We start from the raw sequence: 26,347 nt of genomic DNA on the forward strand, positions 1-26,347 counted from the left end.
CAAGGTCCCATTCAACAAAAAGCAATAAATTACCTCATTAACCATTCTTTCTGCAAGTTTTCTGAATGTATAGGTTCAAGGACTGAGAAGTTCTGTAAGTACCGGGTGATCAAAAAGTCAGTATAAATTTGAAAACTGAATAAATCACGGAATAATGTAGACAGAGAGGTACAAATTGACACACATGCTTGGAATGACATGGGGTTTTATTAGAACCAAAAAAAAAAATACAAAAGTTGAAAAAATGTCTGACAGATGACACTTCATCTGATCAGAATAACAATAATTAGCATAACAAAGTAAGACAAAGCAAAGATTATGTTCTTTACAGGAAATGCTCAATATGTCCACCATCATACCTCAACAATAGCTGTAGTCGAGGAATAATGTTGTGACCAGCACTGTAAAGCATGTCTGGAGTTATGGTGAGGCATTGGCATCAGATGTTGTCTTTCAGCCTCCCTAGAGATGTCGGTCGATCACGATACACTTGCGACTTCAGGTAATCCCAGAGCCAATAATTGCACAGACTGACATCTGGGGACCTGGGAGGCCAAGCATGACAAAAGTGGCGGCTGAGCACATGATCAACAAACGATGCGCGCAAGAGATCTTTCACGTGTCTAGCAAATATGTTGTTGTTTTTTTTTTTTTTTAAATAAAACCCCATGTAATTCCAAACATGTGTGTCAATTTGTACATCTCTATCTACATTATTCCGTGTTATACTGACTTTCTGATCACCTGGTACATCACAAGTAACAGTGTTTATTGTAGAGCTTCATGACAAATAGTAATGTACTGTAAATAGTTCTCAGCATTTGTAGATGTAGGTACACACTTCCTCCAAAAAATATCATTGTTATAAAAAAGTATTAAGATCCTAATAACAGGTAACAGCAGTCGTATAGTGTAACTGAAGAAGCAGCAGCTCTTTTTCCCTTCAGTAGCATCTTATTTTTCTAATTTGTTTAATTTGCCAATGAAAACTCCAGTTTTCAATAACAACAACATGAGAAAGAGGATACATTGCTACTCACCATAAAGAAGACACATTGTGTTCATTGAGTTGTAGACGACATGCACAATGAAAAGACTGTTACACGTTTAACTTTCACGTAAAGCCTGCTTCAGAAAGTGGGAAGTATCCAGATAACCCGGACAGTGTAGCACTGTGCCAAGATGTGCTGGCCATACACCAAGGCATGTTTAGCCACAGGGTGATCCTCATTACCAACAAACACTGTCTGTCTGTGTCTGTTCATGCGAATGGACAGTTTGTTGCAACAAACTGGATACTTCCCACACACACCAATCTATCAGAACTCGGGAGACGGGAACTTGCCCTTCAATATATTCTCTCTTCCCGTTACCCACCAAGCCTCAACCTCCGCTAATTTCAAGCTGCCGCCCCTCGTACATCACCTGTCATTCAACAACATCTTTGCCCCTGTACTTCCGCCTCGACTGTGTGTGTGTGTGTGTGTGTGTGAGTGTATACCTGCCCTTTTTTCCCTCTAAGGTAAGTCTTTCCGCTCCCGGGATTGGAATGACTCCTTACCTTCTCCCTTAAAACCCACATCCTTTCATATTTCCCTCTCCTTCCCTCTTTCCTGATGAAGCAACCTTGGGTTGCGAAAGATTGAAATTTGTGTGTGTGTTTTTTATTGTGTCTATCTACCAGCGTGTTCCCATTTCGTAAGTCATAGCATCTTTGTTTTTATACAGTATATAAATAAAATTATAGTTGTTTAAAGACAAACATATGTATCTATGTGACAATGTGCACACTTCTAGAATGTGGAAATGAAGTCTCTTCAAAGAAAGAATGCTGGCACTTGCACCAGTGATTAGGGAAAACCATGGAAAAACTTAATCAGAATGGTTGGACAGTGATCTAAAGCCTACATGGAGAAATCACATTTCACTGCCATACACTAATTCATGAAAAACTGTTGCTCATATCAGTACATATTACAAGTGAAATTGCAATATCAATGACAACAGCAGTAAGACTGATATCACAGCTAACAGTCAAGTGGAACTTTCCACATCACTACTCAACATTAGATTTGAACTTCCTTTTTTCTTCTTATCAGCAAGGGCTGGCACAGCTTTGTCTGCTATCACAAATTTGAATTTAGATATTCCATGTGGTTATATGGCTAAATCAGAGTCAGGTGTCTGCCTCCGTAGCAGAGTGATCATCACGTATGACTGCCATGCATGCTGGGTTGGACATTTGCTCCACTCAGAGACTGAGTGTCGTGTTGTCCTCATCATCATTTTATCATCAATAAAATGCAAGTTGCCCTGTGTGGTGTTAATTGAAAACACTTGCAACTCAGAAGCCAAATTCCCCAGGTGGGGACTCACATCCATCAACGCTGTACTGTCGTTTCATTTCATTTCAGAATCTGGAGCTGCTGTAATTTATTTTTGAAAGTGGGCAGCACGTTGATATTCTTCTTGTTGTGTAGAAGCTTCTTGTAAAAATACTGGTTACACCTATTTGATCTTCCGTTAGTTTTAAGTGCCTGTGTCCTGTATAATAATAATTTTTTATTGTAAGTGTTGTAATCATATATATCTTGGTTGAAACTAGCTGAGCAGTGATGCTGTAAGAAGAGAATAACTTCATATATGTGTATTTTGGAGCACAACAAGCCATAGTCAAAGTGTTGAATGATTTAGTTAAAGTATTCACTACATGGATGATGTTAAGTGACAGAGAGTACTGGGTGCGAACTGGCTCAGAACTGAAAAATATCTCACCTTTGATTTTGTGTTTGTGGTCATTGGACCATCATTGGATGCCTGTCATACTGCAAAAATTTAGTTTTGTAGAGAATTCCTCATATAATGTACTTAACACAGTATTTAACCCAGATGGTACTGAATTTTTTGTTACTCTGAATTAAAAGATGGTTAATTATACCACTAATAGGTCATACAAATGCTGTACATTGATTTTACATAAATTGAACCCTTAGTCTGAGCATAATGAGCTGTCCTCCTGGAAGGATATTAGTACAGTGTGACATAAAAACACCATTTTATCATTTCAACACAAAGTGCTTCATTTTTTGTGAAGTAATGAAGCAAAACACATGAAGTACCAAATCAGGATTAACACACACAGTAGTAGCTTTTTTCTTAAACCTTCTACATTGAAGTTGTTTTGTCTTCTGTGTGTTGCTATCCACTGACAGATCAGAAACATAATGTTCTTTCCATCATATAATCCATCTTTTGTCTTTTAGAAGGCTTTCCTTTGTTGCTGCTAACTCTCTTAGTTCATTCAAAAATTGCAATAGCAATCCATCAGCAAAATGCAAGATGCTCAATAAGTCCCTCTCTATATGTACATAAAATTCCAGGCATTTTGCTGTGCTATATCAATCAAGTCAGCTATTGTTGGAAAATATCACTTTTTGCCTCATATTTAGGATAGTAACCATGAGTGACCATTCTACACCTGCACGGATGAATCATCTTTTGTCCACTCACAACTCAGCTCTTTCCTTGTGTCAGGTTTTTTCTCTTGTCTTTGAATTTTTGAGGGTGGGGATAATACCTTAGAGCTTAGTATACTGCTACATTCTCCAGATGTACCAAGCAATGTGTTAGGCTGTGAGATTTAAGTATTTATGTTGCCTGAGGGAAATTCAGTGAATGAGCTCAATGAATTTGATTCAATAACTAAAAAAACTTCCATTTACTTGATTTCTGGGATAATTATCAATAGATGGATTGTCTTCTGTGCCTGAATCTTCATCTGTTAAGTCTTCGGTGTCCGCGGCTCGTGGTCTTGCAGTAGCATTCTTGCTTCCCGCGCACAGGGTCCCGGATTTGATTCCCAGCGGGGTCAGGGATTTTCTCCGCTTCGAGATGACTGGGTGTTGTGTGTCTTTCATCATCATTTCATCCTCATTCACTCGCAAATCGCCGTAGTGGTGTTAAAGAACTTGTGGAGCAGTGGCCGAACTGCCCCACGAGGGGTCTCCCGGCCACCAATGCCATACGCTCATTATTATTATTAAGTCTTTGGTAGCATTCAGTAGTGGTGATATGGCCATATATATTTTGTTATTAGGTATACCATAATCCATAAAAAGTATTACATGCAAGTCATTCAATGTAATTCTTTTTTTGTGAAGAAAAAAATATTCTATGTTATCCTGACGTTCTTCTGGAAGGATGCTTTGGAAATGACCCAAATTTCTGCTGTATGTAATCAAGTGAAAATGAAAACATTAATATAATATGATAGATAAAAGATTTTAGATGTAAAATCATCCATAAGTTACTAAATAATAATAAAATACATGTATAAATACTTTACCCATCTAAAATCATGTCAGTTATGTCATCCACTGCTACTGAAGTCCAGTCTTTAAATCTGAATAACATAGAGTGACTTGCTAAAGCATTGATTGTTAGTATATGTATGTCAACAATCAACACTTAACTGAAAATCCATTGTTGCAGAAAGAGTCTTATGTGAAAAGGAAATTAATTACTTTAAATGTTTAAAAGAACTACACATAATCCTTCCAAAGGATGCCAAGAACTATTGGCTCAGTTAGTTTGACTAATTTTAACTTTGATTCCCCACTCATAGCAACATGACAACCAGTCTCAGATCTCGCGTAGAATGTTAACCACAAGTAGTCACTTTCAATAACATATGAATCAGTATGACAGTGGCAAAAAGTTTACAGTGCACTTTCTCAGTCAAGTTCTAACACAAACATATGACAATATTGGTTTTCACCATACAGCATAGATGCTGAGTCGCAGATAGGCACAACAAAAAGACTCTCACAATTAAAGCTTTTGGCCATTAAGGCCTTCATCGACAATAGACGACAGACACATTTGTTATATTCCATCCTGGATTTTCCATTGTTTGACAGTATTGGTTTTAGTTTACATACATAGTCAGTTAATACTCCAGATTCCCTGATTTATGACAGAAATATACAAATGACCATGTCGTTGATATGAAGATGTCACTGGAATGAAAGTTACTCAGAGTATGAGTCAATGAATCTGATAAAAGTTAGTATTCATAAGAGTTTATATTCATACATGTGCAACTGACACACACTTGGCCACAGCCATCTCTGCATGCTGTGGTGCCATGGCAGTGAGTGACAAACTCACCTGGGGTGAATAGTGTGGGGGTACAAAAGAGGTGTGTTTGTTAGGTTTTGTGCTATTTTTATGCAAAAGTCCTCCATAACCCTGTCATAGTGGGATTTACATGTTAATAGGTAATATGAGAGTGTGGCTTGAACTCATCATACTGGCATGGTGCAATTAGGAAAAAATTATAGAAACTCTACAAATTGATTTAACTTGACAAGTAAATAAAGAGGTGATCTAGATCTTTCTGACTGAGGTAAAGTGAGGGAGATAGCAAGCAGCAGGAGCAAGAACACTAGTATATGACGGGAGTTTAAAGCCACATTCACACTCATAACAGAGATGACACCACTCCTTGTGGCATCATGTTGTAGTATATTGCACTGTAGGTTATTAGTGGCATCACTGCAATGGTGCAACTTTCTGTTATGCCATTAAAATTTAAAGTCAGTTGTATCTGCTGACGCCATTATCCTTCATCTGACACTGAAGAGTACCCTTCAGCTGTGCTGTAGTGGTTGTATGTTCAGACACCAGCATCCAGCATTTTGCCCCAGTTTTGTGAAATAATTCCTGTTGTGCTCCATTATATTTCAATGTGTTTTCATTTTCTTTCTAAAAAAAAAAAAAAAAATCGACAAAGAAAATGTGTGTGTGTGTATGTTTGTGTGTGTGCATATGTGTGTGTGAGAGAGAGAGACAGAGAGAGATTGTAATTTGAGTTTGAGAGACCAAGCACTGTACATATTGTGGACTGTATATGGTAAATATTCCCGAAATGTGAGATAACAGTTGCAAAAATATAAATTAAAAGTATTTGGAATACATACATTAATGAACAAAATAAAATTCCAAAATCTCAGAGAGTTGTGGAGGTGCAGATGATGTTTACAAGCCAACTGCCATTGCAGAAAGCACCTTCATCTTAGAGTATTATTTAACAATAATGAAAATAAGTCGATGGAGCAATACATAAAGTAAGGGAAAGTCAAGCACTCATCTATAACAGATTGGTGCATGGAGCATAGAAACATTTAACAAAAAACAGCATTCAAACTAGTTCTTTCTCTAGCAGAAGTACATACATCCACACACATGACCACCAAAATGCATTTTGGTATCTGTGTTGTTATATGTGTGAATGTGTGTTCTTTTCCCAGAAAAAGAGCTTGTGCTCAAAAGCTAGTGTGAAGGCTGTTTTCTGATACATGTTCCTATACTCAATGCATTAAATTGCTACAGGTGAGTGGTTGCCTTTTCCTTTTTAGAGTGTTACTATTTTTATAAGTGTGTTCGCTGCCTGCATTTTATTCCTGTCTAAAACCCTTCTTTTATCCAATGCTTAGGTCCCCCCCTCTTGTATTTAGCTCTTGCCCAAAATCTAATGTCATAACCTGCACTATAACATTAATATCTTCACAAATCATCTCAGATAATGCCATATTGTAAACAGCACCACTACTTAAAATGTGCACCACTACTTAAAATTTGTAGTGTTCTGTGTGAACAATAGTTCACAGTACCATTGCAGGATGCCACTAGCTGGGGCTTCATTTTAGTCAAGTGTGTGAATGTGGCTTTACACAAGGGTCATGAAGGGGGTATTTTCTGGATATGCTTTTCCTGAGACCACATGAAACATCTGATACAGCATCCAGGAACAGTTAACTTTCCACTGGTACGAACAGTAGAGAGTGGAAAATGGTAGTGTTAAGCAGGAGTAAAATATCCAAAACAGATATTAGAGGATATTGGGCGTAAAAGAAAATTGACATGTGACAGGGAACCGTGGAGAATAGCATTAAATGGTGTGTTTCTTGCAGTTTCCCCTGTGGATAGGTTATTCCACCATCTTTCAGGCCTCCAGACCAGGTAGGAATATTTATTTTTCTAATATTTCATCTGATAACTGTGTGGCCATCTTCAAGATGATTCAGTGACTGAAGTAATATCATTCATCATAATATTATACTGTGGAGTAAACACCAGTGAGGCATCTACCTTCTGCGCCCAACAAATTGACAGAAGCAGAGCATTGTATTTCCTCTGTCCATTCCATTGGTTATGAAGAAGTAAAGATACTGGTCACATCCACATCCTGTGGGATTCAGTGGTCAAGGAAGCTGTTGAAATAAAGTTAGAATACAACCAACTCAACTCTCAGAGGAACTGCTGTTGTGAATTTTTGCTGCCTGGTGTTCAGACACATGCCATCCAATTACCCATATAATTTATAAGGAGTGTGGATTTGCTGACATAGCACTTACTATGTTTTATTCTTAGAAGCATAAAGTCTTACCTGTGATTGATGCTCTTGTGTCAGCTGTCTTATCTCTGGCACATGCATATTTACTACACAGTATATCTTCCTGTCAAGCGGTTTTAATAGAGACAGTGACTCACCTTGAAAATGGTGTATGGTTATGTCAATTATTGCAAAAACAAATATTGTTGTCCCAGATATATCACTGGAAAGGCTCCTGCATTTTTATATCTTCATATATTCTTTTCATTAATTCTTGATTTTTTATTTGTTGTTGTTGTTGTGGTATTCAGTCCAGAGACTGGTTTGATGCAGCTCTCTTTGCTGCTCTATCGTGTGCAAGGTTCTTCATCTCCCAGTACCTACTGCAACCTACATCCTTCTGAATCTGCTTAGTGTATTCATCTCTTGGTCTCCCTCTATGATTCTTACCCTCCACATTGCCCTCCAATATTAAATTGTTGATACCTTGATGCATCAGAACATGTCCTACCAAACGATCCCTTCTTCTAGTCAAGGTGTGCCAGAAATTTCTCTTCTCCCTAATTCTATTCAATACCTCCTCATTAGTTATGTGATCTACCCATCTAATCTTCAGCATTCTTCTGTAGCACCACATTTCAAAAGCTTCTGTTCTCTTCTTGTCCAAACTATTTATCGTCCACGTTTCACTTCCATACATGGCCACACTCCATACAAATACTTTCTGAAACGACTTCCTGACACTTAAATCTATACTCGATGTTAACAAATTTCTCTTCTTCAGAAACGCTTTCCTTGTCATTGCCAGTCTACATTTTATATCCTCTCTACTTCAACTAACATCAGTTATTTTGCTCCCCAAATAGCAAAACTCATTTAATACTTTAAGTGTCTCATTTCCTAATCTAATACCCTCAGCATCACCCAATTTAATTCGACTGCATTCCATTATCCTCATTTTGCTTTTGTTGATGTTCATCTTATATCCTCCTTTCAAGACACTTTCCATTCTGTTCAGCTGCTCTTCCAAGTCCTTTGCTGTCTCTGACAGAATTACAATGTCATCGGCAAACCTCAAAGTGTTTATTTCTTCTCCTTGGATTTTAATTCCTACTCCAAATTTTTCTTTTCTTTCCTTTACTGCTTGCTCAATATACAGATTGAAAAACATCGGGGATAGGCTACAACCCTGTCTCACTCAATTCCCAACCACTGCTTCCCTTTCATGTCCCTCGACTCTTATAACTGCCATCTGGTTTCAGTACAAATTGTAAATAGTCTTTCACTCCCTGTATTTTGCCCCTGCCACCTTCAGAATTTGAAAGAGAGTATTCCAGTCAACATCATCAAAAGATTTCTCTAAGTCTCCAAATGCTAGAAATGTAGGTTTGCCTTTCCGTAATCTATTTTCTGAGATAAGTCATAGGGTCAGTATTGCCTCATGTGTTCCAATATTTCTACAGAATCCAAACTGATCTTCCCCAAGGTCGGCTTCTACCATTTTTTCCATTCGTCTGTAAAGAATTTGTGTTAGTATTTTACAGCCGTGGCTTATTAAACTGATAGTTCAGTAATTTTCACATCTGTCAACACCTGCTTTCTTTGAGATTGGAATTAATATATTTTTCTTGAAGTCTGAGGGTATTTTGCCTGTCTCATACATCTTTCTCACCAGATGGTAGAGTTTTGTTAGGTCTGGCTCTCCCAAGGCTATCATTAGTTCTAATGGAATGTTGTCTATTCCCGGGGCCTTGTTTCAGCTTAGGTCTTTTAGTGCTCTGTCAAACTCTTCACGCAGTATCATATCTCCCATTTCATGTTCATCTCATCCTCTTCCATTTACATAACATTGTCCTGAAGTACATCACCCTTGTACAGACCCTCTATATTACTCCTTCCTCCTTTCTGCTTTCTCTTCTTTTCTTAGAACTGGGTTTCCATCTGAGTTCTTGATATTCATACAAGTGGTTCTCTTTGCTCCAAAAGTCTCTTTAATTTTCCTGTATGCAGTATCTATCTTCCCACTAGTGAGTTATGCCTCTACATCCTTACATTTGTCCTCTAGCCATCCCTGTTTAGCCATTTCGCACTTCCTGTCGATCTCATTTTTGAGACGTTTGTATTCCTTTTTACCTGCTTCATTTGCTGCATTTTTATATTTTCTACTTTCATCAATTAAATTCAATATATCATCCGTTACCCAAGGATTTCTATTAGCCCTCATCTTTTTACCTACTTCATCCTTTGCTCCTTCACTATTTCATCCCTCAGAGCTACCCATTCTTCTTCTGCTGTATTTCTTTCCCCCATTCCTGTCAATCATTCCCTAATGCTCTCCCTGAAACTCTCTACAACCTCTGGTTCTGTCAGTTTATCCATATCCCATCTCCCTAAATTCCCATCTTTTTACAGTTTCTTGAGTTTTAATCTACAGTTCATAGCCAATAGGTTGTGGTCAGAGTCCACATCTGCCCCTAGAAATGTCTTACAGTTTACAACCTGGTTCCTAAATCTCTGTCTTACCATTATATAATCTATCTGAAACCTTTAAGTATCTCCAGGCCTCTTCCATGCATACAACCTTTTTTGGAACCAAGTGTTAGCTATGATTAAGTTATGCTCTCTGCAAAATTCTACCAGGCGGCTTCCTCTTTCATTTCTTGACCCCATTCCATATTCACCTACTATGTTTCCTTCTCTTCCTTTTCCTACTATTGAATTCCAGTCATCCACGACAATTAAATTTTCGTCTCCCTTCACTATCTGAATAATTTCTTTTATCTCATCATACATTTCATCAATCTCTTCGTCATCTGCGGAGCTAGATGGCATATAAACTTGTCCTACTTTGGTAAGCGTGGGCTTCGTGTCTGTCTTGGCCACAATAATGCATTCACTATGCTATTTGCAGTAACTTACCCAAACTACTATTTTTTTATTCATTATTATACCTACTCCTGCATTACCACTATTTAATTTTGTATTTATAACCCTGTATTCACCTGACCAGAAGTTGTTCCTCCTGCCACTGAACTTCATTAATTCTCACTACATCCAACTTTAACCTATCCATTTCCCTTTTTAAATTTTCTAACGTACCTGCCTGATTAAGGGATCTGACATTCCACGCTCCAATCCGTAGAATGCCAGTTTTCTTTCTCCTGATAACGATGTCCTCCTGAGTAGTCCCCGCCCGGAGATCTGAATGGGAGACTATTTTACCTCCAGAATGTTTTACCCAAGAGGACGCCATCATCATTTAACCATACAGTGAAGCTGCATGCCCTCAGGAAAAATTATGGCTGTAGTTTCCCCCTTTCAGCCGTTCACAGTACCAGTGCAGAAAGGCTGTTTTGGTTAGTGTTGCAAGGCCAGATCAGTCAATCATCCAGACTGTTGCCCCTGCAACTACTGAAAAGGCTGCTGCCCCTCTTCAGGAACCACACATTTGTCTGACCTCTCAACAGATACCCCTCCATTGTGGTTGCACCTATGGTACAGCTGTCTGTATCGGGCACGTACGTCTCCCCTCCAACGGCAAGGTCCGTGCTTCATGGGTTCATGGGTTATTTCTCTGCTGAGAATTTAGCATTCTTGCACACTACATACAATGTAGCATTATTATTACAACATAATGCAGGTGGCTGAACTACAAGCTCCAAATTTTATGGAGTGTTTAAAGTTCCTGGTAGATAAATACTGTGTAGCAAACTGTGACTCATACTCTGAACATTGGTATTAATGTGCAGTTCTCTTACCAAGTGATCTGTCTAGGCATGACTCATGACATTACACTGTCTTCTTACTTCTGCCAGTATCTCTGTCCTACTTTCCAGTCTTCACAGAATCTATCCCTTCCAAACCATACACACTCTTCTACAGGTGAAAGATACCTTCTGTAAACAATTGCCTATGCTGTGGTTAAGCCATTTCTTCACAATACCTGTTCTCTCAGCAGTGGCCATTTTTTGAGGTGTACAAGAGACCTCTTGTGTGGATTAGAAGGCTGCAGAGCAGTACTAGTGAAATAAAGTTGTGAGGGAGCTCCTTGGATCATGAGTCATAAATGGATAACTCATTTGGTAAGAGCATTACCTACAAAGGACAAGGTTCAAAGTTTGAGTTATGGCCAAGCACACAAAACTATCAACAGTGGAAACCCCAGGTTGGAACACCAACAATATTAGGAAAATAATAAATTGCTACTCAGCTTAAAGATGACCCATTGAGTTGCAGACAGGCACAATGAAAAGACTGTTACTGTCTTGGCAGTTTTAAACTTTTGTGTCCAGCTGAGTTGCTGACAGGCAAAACAAAAAGGCTGTTACGTATAGCTTTCGGCCAAAGCCTTCTTCAGTAAAGAAAACACTCACACAATCAAGCACACCTCATGCACGCATAACCACTACCACCGGCAGCTCCAACTAGTATGCAACTGTTACATGAATAGCGATCTGAAGTGGGGTGGGGAAGGGGGAGGGTTAGCAGGGTGCAGGTTGGAGGAGAGAGGCACGCTGTCTGGCAGGGCATGCGGGCTTAGATAGCAGCCTGGAGAGACTGCCATGTGCAGTTTCAGGACGGTGGGATATGGTGGCGGTGGGGGGGGGGGGGGGGGGGAGGTGGAGGTGAGCAGAAGAGAAGAGGAGAGGAGCAGCAAAGGGGAAGGGAAAAGGATGGGGTGGGGTGCATTGGCAGATGGCAGCATACAATGAGGGTGAGGAGACATGGAAAAGGAGAGGGTGATAGTACAGAGGGGACGGAAACTGTTGTGTGAAGGTTATGAGGACAGTAGGTTACAATAGGCTGAGGCTGGGATAAAATCAGGAGCAGAGAATGTGTTGTAAGGATAACTCCCACCTGTACAGTTCAGAAAAGCTGGTACCGGAAAGGAGGATACAGATCAACCAGGTTGTGAAGCAGCCATTGCAATCAAGCATATTAAGTTTAGCTGCATGTTGTGCCACAGGGTGGTCTCCTTTGCTCTTGGCTTGGCTACAGTTTGGCCGTGGCCTTTCATCCGGTGGGCAGCTGGTCAGTAGTGATGCCAATATAAAAAGCTGTGCACTGGTTGCAGCAGAGCTGGTGTATGACATGACTGCTTTCACAGGTGTTCTAGCCTTTGATAGTTTAAGATAAACCTGTGACAGGACTGGAATTCCAAGTGTTGAGTTGGTGGATTGGGCAGGTCTTGCACCAGGATGTTTTTGAGGTATATAATAACTGTGACAAGGGGTTCAGTTCAGGAGTGGCATAGGGATGGACTAGGATATGATGGAAGATGGGTGGGCAACAGAAACCAATTTAGGAGGGTTTGGAAGAATCTTAAGTAGAATGTCCCTCATTTCAGGGCATGATGACAGATAATCAAAGCCCTGATGAAAGGTGTGGTTCAGTTGTTCTAAAGCATTTCTCTTCTCTTTGTCCATTCTTTCTCTTGCTTCCTATGTTTTTTCATTACCTTCCAAACTGCACACACTCTGACTTTCTTAAAACAACTTAACACTACCTTTCCCAATGTCCTTCAGACTCCAAACCCACTGCCTCATTCCTCTTACTGCTAACTTCATCCACACATAGAACTAGTCTCCTTTGAAGGGGAGGTACACAAGCAAATCCGCAACATGGCCACAGGCACCTGCAAGGCACCTTCCTAGCCAAACTGTTCATAGGGCACCTAGAGGAAATCTTCCTAGCTTTCCAAAACCCCAAACCCCTGGTCTGGTTCAGGTTCATTGCTGGTATCTTCATGATCTCGACTCATAGCCAAGACATCCTATCCTCATTCCTTCGTAACCTCTACACCTTCTCTATCATCTAATTCATCTGGTACTCCTCAACCCAGGCTGCCATATTCCTGGATGTTAACCTCCTCATCTCTGATGGGTGCATCCACACCTCTATCCACATTAAACACACCAACCACCAAAAGCGCCACCATATTGACAGCTAACATCACTTCCACACCAAAAAATCCCTCCCACACACCTGGCCACCTTTGGTAGCATATCTACAGTGACAAGATATCCCTTTTTCAGTATACTGAAGATCTCACAAAAGCCTTCACAGATAGGCACTATTCCCTGGATTACATACCATCATGCCCTGAAATGAGGGCCATCCTACCCAAGATCCTTCTGATTCCTTCTAAAGAGGTTTTCCATTGTCCATTCAGTCCCCACGCCACCTTAGTCCATCCCTATGCCAATTCCAGTCCCAACTCCTTGCCACAGGAATCATATCCCTATGGAAGACCCAGGCGAGAGAGCTGCCCAATCTGCACACCTAGCACTTCCTATTGCAGTCCTGTCACACACATATCTTGTCATTGTTGTGGTCTTCAGTCCAGATACGGGTTTGATGCAGCTCTCTTTGCTGCTCTATCGTGTGAAAGGTTCTTCATCTCCCAGTACCTACTGCAACCTACATCCTTCTGAATCTGTATAGTGTATTCATCTCTTGGTCTCCTTTTACGATTTTTGCCCTCCACACTCCCCTCAAATACTAAATTGGTGACCCCCTGATGCCTCAGAGTATGCCCTACCAACTGATCCCTTACTCTAGTCAAGTTGTGCCACAAATTTCTCTTCTCTCCAATTCTATTCAATACCTCCTTATCAGTTATGTGATCTACCCATATAATCTTCAGCATTCTTCTGAGGCACCACATCTTGAAAGCTTCTATTCTCTTCATGTCTAAACTATTTATCATCCACATTTCACTTCCATACATGGCTACACTCCATACAAATACTTTCAGAAACGACTTCCTGACACTTAAATCTATACTCGATGTTAACAAATTTCTCTTTTTCAGAAACGCTTTCCTTGCCCTTGCCATTGCCAATCTACATTTTATATCCTCTCTACCTCGACCATCATCAGTTATTTTGCTCCCCAAATAGCAAAACTCATTTACTACTTTAAGCGCCTATTTCCTAATCTAATTCCTGCAGCATCACTCGACTTAATTCGACTACATTCCATTATTCTCGTTTTGATGTTGTTGATGTTCATATTACATCCTCCTTCCAAGACCCTGTCCATTCTGTTCAGCTGCTCTTCCAAGTCCTTTGCTGTCTCTGACAGAATTACAAAGCTATCGGCAAACCTCAAAGTTTTTATTTCTTCTCCATAGATCTTAATTCCTACTCCAAATTTTTCTTTTGTTTCCTTTACTGCAAGCTCAATATACAGGTTGAGTAACATCGGGGATAGGCTACAACCCTGTCTCACTCCCTTCCCAAAAACTGCTTCCCTCTCATGCCCCTCGACTCTTATAACTGCCATCTGGTTTGTGTACAAATTGTAAATAGCCTTTCACTCCCTGTATTTTGCTCCTGCCACCTTCAGCATTTGAAAGAGATTATTCCAGTCAACATTGTCAAAAGCTCACTCTAAGTCTACAAACGCTAGAAATGTAGGTTTGCCTTTTCTTAATCTATTTTCTAAGATAAGTTGTAGGGTCAGTATTGCCTCACGTGTTCCAACATTTCTACAGAATCCATACTGCTCATCCCCAAGGTCGGCTTCTACCAGTTTTCCATTCATCTGTAAAGAATTTGTGTTAGTATTTTGCAGACATGGCTTATTAAACTGATAGTTCGGTAGTTTTCACATCTGTCAACACCTGTTTTCTTTGGGATTGGAATTACTATATTCTTCTTGAAGTATGAGGGTATTTTGCCTGTCTCTTACATATTGCTCACCAGATGGTAGAGTTTTGTTAGGTCTGGCTCTCCCAAGGCTATCATTAGTTCTAATGGAATGTTGTCTACTCCCAGGGCCTTGTTTTGACTTAGGTCTTTCAGTGCTCTGTCAAACTCTTCACGCAGTATCATATCTTCTAATTCATCTTCATCTACATTCTCTTCCATTCTATAATATTGTCCTCAACAACATCGCCATTGTATAGACCCTCAATATACTCCCCTCCACCTTTCTGCTTTCCCTTGTTTGCTTATAACTGGGTTTCCATCTGAGTTCTTGATATTCATGCAAGTGGTTCTCTTTTCTCAGAAAGTCTCTTTAATTTTCCTGTAGGCAGTATCTATCTTACCCCTAGTGAGATAAGCCTCTAGCCATCCTTGTTTAGCCATTTTGCACTTCCTGTTGATTCCTTTTTGCCTGCTTCTTTTACTGCATTTTTATATTTTCTCCTTTCATCAATTAAATTCAATATATCTTCTGTTACCCAAGGATTTCTATTAGCCCTCATCTTTTTACCTACTTCATCCTCTGCTACCTTCACTATTTCGTCTCTCAAAGCTACCCATTATTCTTCTACTGTATTTCTTTCCCCCATTCTTGTCAATAGTTCCCTAATGCTCTCCCTGAAGCTCTCTACAACTTCTGGTTCTTTCATTTTATCCAGGTCCCATCTTCTCAATTTCCCACTTTTTTGCAGTTTCTTCAGTTTTAATCTTATCTTATCCCATCACATGCCACACCAGCTGTGAAAGCAACTATGTCGTATACCAGCTCTGCTTCAACCCTTGCATAGCTTTTTATATTGGTATGACTGCTATCCCTTTGTCCATGAGGATGAACCGCCACCACCAAACTGTGGTCAAGAGCAAAGCAACATGCAGCTGAACAAAACATGCTTGACTGAAATGGCTGCTTCACAACCTAGGCCATCTGTATCCTCCCCCCCCCCCCCCCCCCCAGTACCAGATTTTCTGAACTGTGCAGATGAGAGTTACCCTTAGAACACATTCTCCACTCCCAGAATTATCTTGGCCTCACTCTATAGTACCCTATTGTCCCCACAGCCCCCACCCAAGAGTCTCTGCACCTGTGTCTTATCTTTTGCTCTCTTCTCATATTCCCTCACCCTCATTGTGAGTTGCCCTCTGCCAGTGCACCCACCTGTCCTTTCCCTTTCCCTGCTCCTCTGTTTTTCACTTCTCTCTCTCTCCTCTCTCTCCCTCCCCCTCCCCTCTCCCCCAGCTTCTGACACTGTGCCTGGCAATCTCGTCAGTCACTACACACCCCACCATACAGCACTCTTCTCTCCCCTCTCCACTGCCCCCCCCTCCCACCCACCCTCCCACATCACATTTACCATGCTCTCTCTCCCCCTTCCCTGCCCCACTCCAGATTGCTATTGGTGTGACTGTCGCATTCTAGTCAGAGCTGCCAGTGGTAGCAGTCCTCTGAGCATAAGATGTGCTTGCTTATGTGAATCTGTGTGTGTTTTCTTTGCTGAAGAAGACATTGACCAAAAGCTTAAGAGTATAACATCCTTTTTGTTGTGGCTGTCAGGAATTCAGTAGGACATAAAATTTTAAAATCACCAAAAAGTTCAGAAACAGCACATACAGTGCTCAAGAGAGAAATATTCATTCGGGATATGTTGAGTATTGTCTTTAGTGAACAAAATTTAAGTTTCTGCTTAGTTACTTGCATGTTCTGAGTATCATAATTCAAAGCTATGGAATGAGTCAGTCTATAATTAAAGTACACTAGCTTAGCGCTTGCTGCTTCAGTCACATAGGCTGTATGGTCTGCAAAGATTTTTTTTCCTTAATCAAATTTTTATATTGTTCAAATATCGTAATATCTTCTAAATTTTCAAGCTAATGAAATTCATAGGTGCATGGTCTTTTCCGAATGTAATTCTGACCAGAAAGCGATTCTGTTTGCTGGAGCCCAGTGCTTTTGTTAGCATGCCTTTTGCATTTTTGTGAACATATTTCCATAGTAATATAATGGAAGGAAACATTCCACGTGGGAAAAATTATATATAAAAACAAAGACGAGGTGACTTACCGAACAAAAGCGCTGGCAGGTCGATAGACACACAAACAAACACAAACATACACACAAAATTCAAGCTTTCGCAACAAACTGTTGCCTCATCAGGAAAGAGGGAAGGAGAGGGGAAGACGAAAGGAAGTGGGTTTTAAAGGAGAGGGTAAGGAGTCATTCCAATCCCGGGAGCGGAAAGACTTACCTTAGGGGGAAAAAAGGACAGGTATACACTCGCACACATGCACATATCCATCCACACATACAGACACAAGCAGACATATTTAAAGACAAAGAGTTTGGGCAGAGATGTCAGTCGAGGCAGAAGTGTAGAGGCAAAGAAGTTGTTGAAAGACAGGTGAGGTATGAGTGGCGGCAACTTGAAATTAGCGGAGATTGAGGCCTGGCGGATGACGAGAAGAGAGGATATACTGAAGGGCAAGTTCCCATCTCCGGAGTTCGGATAGGTTGGTGTTGGTGGGAAGTATCCAGATAACCCGGACGGTGTAACACTGTGCCAAGATGTGCTGGCCGTGCACCAAGGCATGTTTAGCCACAGGGTGATCCTCATTACCAACAAACACTGTCTGCCTGTGTCCATTCATGCGAATGGACAGTTTGTTGCTGGTCATTCCCACATAGAATGCGTCACAGTGTAGGCAGGTCAGTTGGTAAATCACGTGGGTGCTTTCACACGTGGCTCTGCCTTTGATCGTGTACACCTTCCGGGTTACAGGACTGGAGTAGGTGGTGGTGGGAGGGTGCATGGGACAGGTTTTGCATCGGGGGCGGTTACAAGGATAGGAGCCAGAGGGGAGGGAAGGTGGTTTGGGGATTTCATAGGGATGAACTAACAGGTTACGAAGGTTAGGTGGACCGCGGAAAGACACTCTTGGCGGAGTGGGGAGGATTTCATGAAGGATGGATCTCATTTCAGGGCAGGATTTGAGGAAGTCGTATCCCTGCTGGAGAGCCACATTCAGAGTCTGGTCCAGTCCCGGAAAGTATCCTGTCACAAGTGGGGCACTTTTGTGGTTCTTCTGTGGGGGATTCTGGGTTTGAGGGGACGAGGAAGTGGCTCTGGTTATTTGCTTCTGTACCAGGTCGGGAGGGTAGTTGCGGGATGCGAAAGCTGTTTTCAGGTTGTTGGTGTAATGATTCAGGGATTCCGGACTGGAGCAGATTCGTTTGCCACGAAGACCTAGGCTGTAGGGAAGGGACCGTTTGATGTGGAATGGGTGGCAGCTGTCATAATGGAGGTACTGTTGCTTGTTGGTGGGTTTGATGTGGACGGACGTGTGAAGTTGGCCATTGGACAGGTGGAGGTCAACGTCAAGGAAAGTGGCATGGGATTTGGAGTAGGACCAGGTGAAACTGATGGAACCCGGGACTGGAATGACTCCTTACCCTCTCCTTTAAAACCCACTTCCTTTCGTCTTCCCCTCTCCTTCCCTCTTTCCTGATGAGGCAACAGTTTGTTGCGAAAGCTTGAATTTTGTGTGTATGTTTGTGTTTGTTTGTGTGTCTATCGACCTGCCAGCGCTTTATTTCCATAGTAACTTTCATCTCCTAGAACATATTTCTTTGTATCTAACCAAGAAGTGGAATAACCAATTTTCATTGATTTTGCTTTAATTTTTTTTTAATATAGTAAAATATTTTCTTAAAAATTTTCATCCCCTATTTCACCCCCTTAGGGGCTGAATTTTCCAAAACTGTGAAACACACTCTTTTTTTATTTCTAACAGAGAAGATATACAAGTGCTCATAGATTTTGCTTTGAAAATGGTTTCATAATCAAATAATTTCATACAATTTTTCATAAGCTATTTCACTCCATTAGGGAATTGAATTTCCAAAAACAATGAAATACATATATTTTTTAAAGTTTTTATCGAAAATTCTAATACCAGTTTCATAGATGTAGCTTAAAAATGCATCGATAAATCTTTAATAATGATTTATTTTCAAAAAATGTTTCACTCTGTTTTACCCCCTTAGTTGTTGAATTTCCAAAAATGCTGAAACAAGGTCTTTTTTTTTTATTTTTGACTGAGAAACCAAATATCAGTTTTTGTAGTTCTAGCTTCAACTTGTCTTAATAATTACATATTTTCAAAAGGTCTTTCATCCCTTATTCCACTCCCTTAGTAGTGAAATTTTGAACAATCTTTACTCAAATGATGCCTACAATATAAGATCCTCACCTTCTCCAAATTTCAAGTTTCTGTCCTTAGTGGTTTGGGCTGGGCGATGATGAGTCAGTCAGTTGGGGCACTGTTTTTTATGTATACATAGATTACCTGAAAGGAAAATTTAGATGGCAATATGATGACCATTTCTTTGATTAATAAACTTTTTTTCTTTTTGTTACAATGATTTATACTTAGCTATGTTCAGTGTATCTCCCATTTCTATCTCTTCTCTCTCTCTCTCTCTCTCTCTCTCTCTCGAGAGAGAGAGAGAGAGAGAGAGAGAGAGCGCGCACTCTCACAGAAAAATTTGTAGCTGAATACTGCATTTCTTTCTGTGCCACTCCAAAATTAAGTAATTAATAGTGTCAATAATTTCTTCTTCTAGTATTATATTTACGAATTTGCTGTTGTTTTAAAACAGTGACTGATTCCAAAACGAAATTTTCACTCTGCAGCAGAGTGAAAATCTCATTCTGGAAACATCCCCCAGGCTGTGGCTAAGCCATGTCCCCGCAATATCCTTTCTTTCAGGAGTGCTAGTTCTACAAGGTTCGCAGGAGAGCTTATGTAAAGTTTGGAAGGTAGGAGACGAGGTACTGGCAGAAGTAAAGTTGTGAGGATGGGGTGTGAGTTGTTCTTGGGTAGCTCAGTGGTAGAGCACTTGCCTGTGAAAGGCAAAGGTTCCGAGTTCGAGTCTCGGTCTGGCACACAGTTTTAATCTGCCAGGAAGTTTCAGTGACTGATTGTTGAAAATAAATTTCGCTCAGGAGTAAATGTCATCATACCAAACAGTTTAAAGAGCTGGATAGTGGACACTACACATTACCATTGTTGCATGCTTGTCTGCAACAAACACTTTTTCCCTCAGTGGCAAGTTTCCTCAGAGTATGATGACATAAGATGTTTCTTAATGACAGTAGGAAAAGTAAGTTAACTTGTTTACTTTTTCATCTCAAAAATCTGAAAATACATGCAATGCAAAATTTGTGAAAGTTAGATGTTAAAGAAGATCTGTTACATGTAATTTCCAGTTCAGGTTCTTATGAATATAACATCTAAAAATTTGGAATACTTTGTTTCACAGGCTATTTTTCTACTGTTCCGATCTCAAACTGCACATGGGGTAAATGAACCCTTAAACCTTTCTCTGTACATACTCTGGAGTCTCTTATATTATTTACCTGCCTAGGATGGCAACAATCAAGTATTTTCACAAATGAGAGGAGATATTTGATACTTGAAATTTTATGAAAAGATCTCACCGCACTGAAAAAGTCTTTGTTTCAATGATTTCCATCCTGACTCACTTATCGTATCTGTGACTCTTTCTCTCCTATTTCATGATAATACAGAATGGAATTTTTCAATGTCCTTTGTCAATACTATCTGGTAAGGATCCCATACCACACAGCAATAATCTAGCAGAGGAGTCTGTTTAATTGATGTGTTATGATGTATTATGGTTTGGCCAATAAAAAATAGTCTTTAGTTTGCCTTTCTCACAACAGTACCTATGTGATTATTGAGTTTAAGTTGTTTGTAATTGAAATTCCTAGGTATTTAGTTCAATGTAATTGGATAGATAAAAAATATAATCACTAATAGGCGGCAGGAAAACACACATATAAAAGGTACTAGCTTTTGGAAGCTTCCAGTGCCAGTGGCTCATTCTTTTGGCAGGACTGGTGAGGTTTAGTAAAAGGGGTAAAATTCGGGAAAGTCACCCAGAAGCACACATCAGGGGAGACTTACCCGACTGATGTCTACTTCTTTTCCTAAACCTCACCAGTCTTCTTCCTTCACCTTCAGTCCTTTGTCAGAAGAAGGATCCATTGGCTCCAAAAGCTTACAAACCTTAATGACTTTCCTTTTTCAAACCTTAATGTCTTTCCTTTTTTTATGTGTGTTTTCCTGCCACCTCTTGGTGAGTAGATTTTTTTATCTGTCCAGTTACATTATGTTTTCAAAACTTATTTTTGTTGATTTATTAGGTATTTAGTTTAAATTTGTGTGGTTTATCATGTAACAGAAATTTAGTGGATTTCTTTTCATTCCCATATGGACGACTTCACACTTTTCCTTATTCAGAGACAACTGTCACTTTTCACACAACACAGATATTTTGTTTAAATACTGCTGCTGTTGGTTTTGATCTTCTGATGACTTTACTATATGGTTAATGATAGCATCATCTGCAAACAATCAGAGAGAGCTGCTCAGATTGTGCCCTAAATTGTTGAAATATGTTAGATTACATTGTGCAGTACTGAATTGCATGTATTGCATTTTATCTCAATTCAGTGACAATCAGTCGATGTTTCAGAATGGAAGAAAAGGAGGCAGCGAACGGGGGTGGCTGCATGGACTTATATAACTTCTTGGCTTCACCATACAGGATGCGCTTTGTCATTTTGATCTCTTGGATCTTCTGTTCCTCAAGGAAAACTCTGCAGTATGCTCCACACAGTGTGATGCCCAAAGCAGTTGACACACTTTGGAGGAGAGGAGCAACCAACTCCATCATGGGCAGCTTTACCACATTTGCTACAAGTAGCTTCTCCTTTACAGCCAAGAGAAGTGTGCCCATATTGGATTTGGGTAATAAGGTCATACACTTGGGCATAGGAAACCTGTCTTCCCATGCTCTGGTAGTTTAGTGCTGTTAAAAGTAAGGATAAAGGAGTTTGATTTTACAAGATCACCATCCTACCTTTTCATAACATATTGCAGGTTGACAATGGCTACCTGGGACCATTCTGCTTCCAGTTTTCTTGGGAAATGTCAATTAGATTCCTGCAAGTCACAACACCTTTGATGTAGTTCATGATGTTGTACAATTCAGTGTCTGTCACATACTCCCTGAGGCATTGAATTTTCTGAAGGGAGCTAGATGTTTAAACTAACAGGGTCCCATTGTGTAAGCGCTTAACAGATTTTAAGGTGCCAGCAATGCCTTGTAAGCCTTTCTGTATGTAAAACAGTGAAACTTTTTCAAAACTATCCTCTCTTCTTTTAACAATAAGAAACACATTCTGCGGACCAGCATGCATTCTGTTGCTACTGACTGAATCAGGAGGACTGGCTACATGAGCCCTCTTGTTAGACTGGGTGTTGGTATCCAGTGGCTCATCCTCTCCACTGGGACAGGGTAAGGAAAATTTAGGAAATAAGGGTCCACTCAGATAGAGCCATGAATGCCTGAGTAAGCCTTATACAACTGAGGTGTGGCATTTTCCCCAGAGGTTGCCTGCTAAGGATTGTTCCACCTCAACAGCCATGCATCCCACCAGCACGCAGCACACCTTGAGATTGAGGCCTTCTTTATAGAGGTTTATTCTGTTCTTGCGATTCAGGTGGTCAAGCCAAGATTGTCTTTCCTTGAGATACAGAATGTTCCACAGCTGTGCTGTACAGTGGTTGCTGAAGCATGCCCGGAGCTTACGGTGACAGGGGTCTGGCGGCACTTGCCAGTCCCTAGCTCAGGACCCCTGGGGTCGCCAAGCCCGTACCCAGCAAATGAATGCTGATCCCTTGAGGACACACTGAACAGAAGTTATATTACAAAATAGTTTTTTGTAGCCAAAAGAGTGGGAAATAATTTGCTGTATTGGAATCCTTAATAAAACCAACCTGATTGCAGAAAAAAAAGATGCGTTAATTATTCGACATTGCCATCTGTTCCTGAGAAAAACTGGTCTTAACAAGAGACCTTATCTTTTGACTGCCTTGACTTAAAACTTAAATTCTCTCACTGCCAAGAGACCACTGTCCTCAGCATGTGACATAAATTTCAACTTGATACCTCCACCCATTCCTTAGAAAAAGGGGTCTTAACAACGAAGGCTTCTGTTTTTTCTGACCGAGGTACTGAACTTTAAAAACACCAGTAACTATTAAGTTAGTTATTACACAGTTTATGTGGAAGATGAAAGGAGGTTCTGCCTAAAAAATCTATTTACAGTCCAACAATTGCTGATTTGAATCCTTCAGCCACCTGTAATGTAAACATGTGAGTGTGGAATCCTCTTGAGCCCCTCTGACAGACCTATCTGTGGGCCACTGTCCTCTGTCATCAACCTGAAAATAATGGCTTTTTGCTGCCATCCACACAGTGGTGAAATGGATGTTTATGATAATGAGGTCTCATGCAGTTTTTGTGTATGAGAGCATTTCTTTTCATGTAGTATGCAGGTCCTCTAAATACTATATTTAAGAACATAAGTACATTACATATTTCTGATAAATATTTATGTAGCTGCTGTTCATTTATACCAGTATGTAAGCAGTTCAGTGAAAGTAAGACCCACCTAGTTTGTATACTTAAAGAAAAGGTATGAATTTTTTGGTGGTCATATCTGTATTTCTCATAAAATCAGCTTAAATCTGAAGAGCATGTATTTTATTCTTTTACAGGTATGCTTGATGAAGAATCTCCTGATGAGAGTCCAGTGGGATGTTCATACAGTGTACAGTCACTGCCTGGCATGAATTCCACACCAAAGTCACATATTCAGCAACAAGGAATAGACAATCCTGCACTGGATACAGAACTTCCAAAACCTGTCAACTCTTTGCATACTGATTCACAGCTCTAGCAGAGCCCTTTGCTTTCTTAAAACGATCCTGAAAAGATACTATACAATAAAAACAGCATCACTGAAATTGTGTTACCATGGCCAAAGATGTTGTTCCTGGTGAAGCCAGCTGATGATGTGTCTTTAAGCAGATGATTGTTCGAAGATACCAGACCCTAAGACCAAGTCAGTATCTTTACGTGTTTAGCAGCACTACACAAGTACAGTTAAGTGTGATAGTGACAATGTTTTTTCCTGCACAGTGCTAGGACCTTCTCTCATTATCAATGGTAATGGGCAGTCATGTATTGGAAATAACATTGGCAGAAACATCTGTGACAACTAAGTTGAAAGGACACAATAAAACAAAATTTGTGTAAATTATGATGAGTTTCTTGTGTTAGCACTTCATCATAGCTGCCTGTAATTTTGTAGTAAATGGCTGCAGAGTGTCCCAGCAGTAATGTACTTATTTACAACTTGATTAAGAATCTGCTGTATATGTTCCCTGTCAACAGTAGTAAGAAAATGGTGACATGAAATACGGAACAGAAAAACAGAAGAAGGTATGAGATGCACATGCAATCTCTTGACAACCAAAAATTAAAGATAATTATTTTGTGAAATATTTTTATGTAGGCTAATTAATATGCAAGAGTTTTATAACTAAGCAGAGTTTTGCTGTGAGACTACATGGTGCTAATAGCTCTTGCATCACAAAAAGTGAATACCAAATTGTTGACTGCAGGTTCATTTTAAAACAAAAAATGCGCAATGGTTTATCATCTGTTAATATTTGATCATCCAATGGAAGGAAAAAATAGCTCAACTTCTTCATACTGAAAATCATGTAAAATGTGTTAATTGTAACTCTACATGGATAATTTTAGAATGAGTACCAAAGAACAGAAAGTTGAGGGGCTTTTGTTCCCATAAATGGTTTACTAAAAAAGCTAAATAGTATCGTATCTTGAGTATCAAGCTCTCATGCTCTGAAGTCTGTATTTCTTCCTTTGAATGTAAAGGATTGGGAAGGGGAGGAAAAGATCTTACAATTTTTTTTCTTAACTCAGTGTAAGAAAACTATAATCTGTATACTGTAAAAAATTTTGCTGAACTGAGCTTCTCACACTACCCTTTAATTAAAAGAAGACCATACACATCAAGGCACTTGAAGTTGCATAGCCATGATTGCAAAATCAGTTATGCTTATTATTTAATTGAGCTAGTGCATTTTTTGATAAAGAAAAAATGTTTTGTACATCTGTTTGAATGAAGTCATAAGATAATGCCACATAAGGGTATTTACATATAAACTTCAATGCTCTAAACCTGTGATGTAATGTACTGTTTGCAAAATAAATATCACAAAAAGGAAAATATTACATAATAATTACACATTGTGTTTCAACACACACTGGAAATTTGTTATTTATTTTGTTTGTATATAATTTCTTAGTTTCCATAATAATATTCTGGAGATCTGTAACCATCAATGTTGCCAACTTTGCATATTCTCATTAGCCTCAAGAACAGCTTTTTAACTTTTATAACAATATTGTAACAATGTGAGATATCGTGCTGAAATAAGTTCAGCAGAATGTTTGACTTACGACAACCATTAATTGTTCTTAGTGGGATTCAGTAAGCTAGATTAATTATGAGAGCAGTGGAATCAATTCTGTTCTTTTGCAATTATATTTATTTTCATTCCATGAATGGCTTACTAAACCATAAGAACCTCATCAACTTAAAATAAATATTAAAGGATGATTATTTCTACTTAGATCAGAGTTGTCACTTTATAGGGGCTGGTATTCAACTGTTGCTTGTTACATAATACCGCTGCCCATGTGATGCAACAGGCAGAGGATGAGAATGCGGATAAAAGAGTTAAAGAAGTGTGACAAATGCTTATAATGATTTTAGGTGTTATTTGTTTATTTTAATTTTTGTATGATTTAGTAGTTCACTAGCCTGTTTTCAGGCCCCTAAATATAGATGTATCAGTATTAGAAAATTGTGATATTTAGCACTCTCATACATTACTATATGAAGTAACATGTTCAGGACAAATCTCTTCTTTGAAAGTGAAAGAAATTCTTCAGAGATGTATTAAGTACATTGTTACCTGTAATGTCAATGAGCTATTCTAACTGGTACTTAATTCAATAAAATGTTACTGTAAGAATGTGTGCATTATTTTTTAAAAGTACTCATTCTTTAAAACACAAATCACTATGAAACAAAATGAAAATACTGCTAATATTGTTAATTTTATGAAATTTATCTGAACCATCAATGCTAATCTGCTCAACTAGTGTTAAACATTTGAATCAGCAGGGGAAACTTTGTTGAATACAAGTGAATTTCATGTATAGTCTCTCAGAAAATGTTACTGAATTGAATTTTATCACTGTAGAGACAGAGAT

General features: G+C 39.4%; 1 protein-coding gene across 1 annotated transcript in view; it reads left to right on the forward strand.

The window, feature by feature from the left end:
* The window catches only part of LOC124805167, a 267,019-nt gene extending 240,913 nt beyond the window's left edge, over positions 1-26,106 (forward strand). Inside the window, exon 5 of the mRNA XM_047265649.1 lies at positions 23,755-26,106. Within this exon, the coding sequence (XP_047121605.1) occupies positions 23,755-23,936 (182 nt within the window). The 3' untranslated portion in view covers positions 23,937-26,106. The remainder of the gene's footprint in view (positions 1-23,754) is intronic.
* Positions 26,107-26,347: the final 241 nt, after the last annotated feature.

This window comes from Schistocerca piceifrons, chromosome 7, assembly GCF_021461385.2.
Source record: "Schistocerca piceifrons isolate TAMUIC-IGC-003096 chromosome 7, iqSchPice1.1, whole genome shotgun sequence".
Lineage (NCBI taxonomy): Eukaryota > Metazoa > Arthropoda > Insecta > Orthoptera > Acrididae > Schistocerca > Schistocerca piceifrons.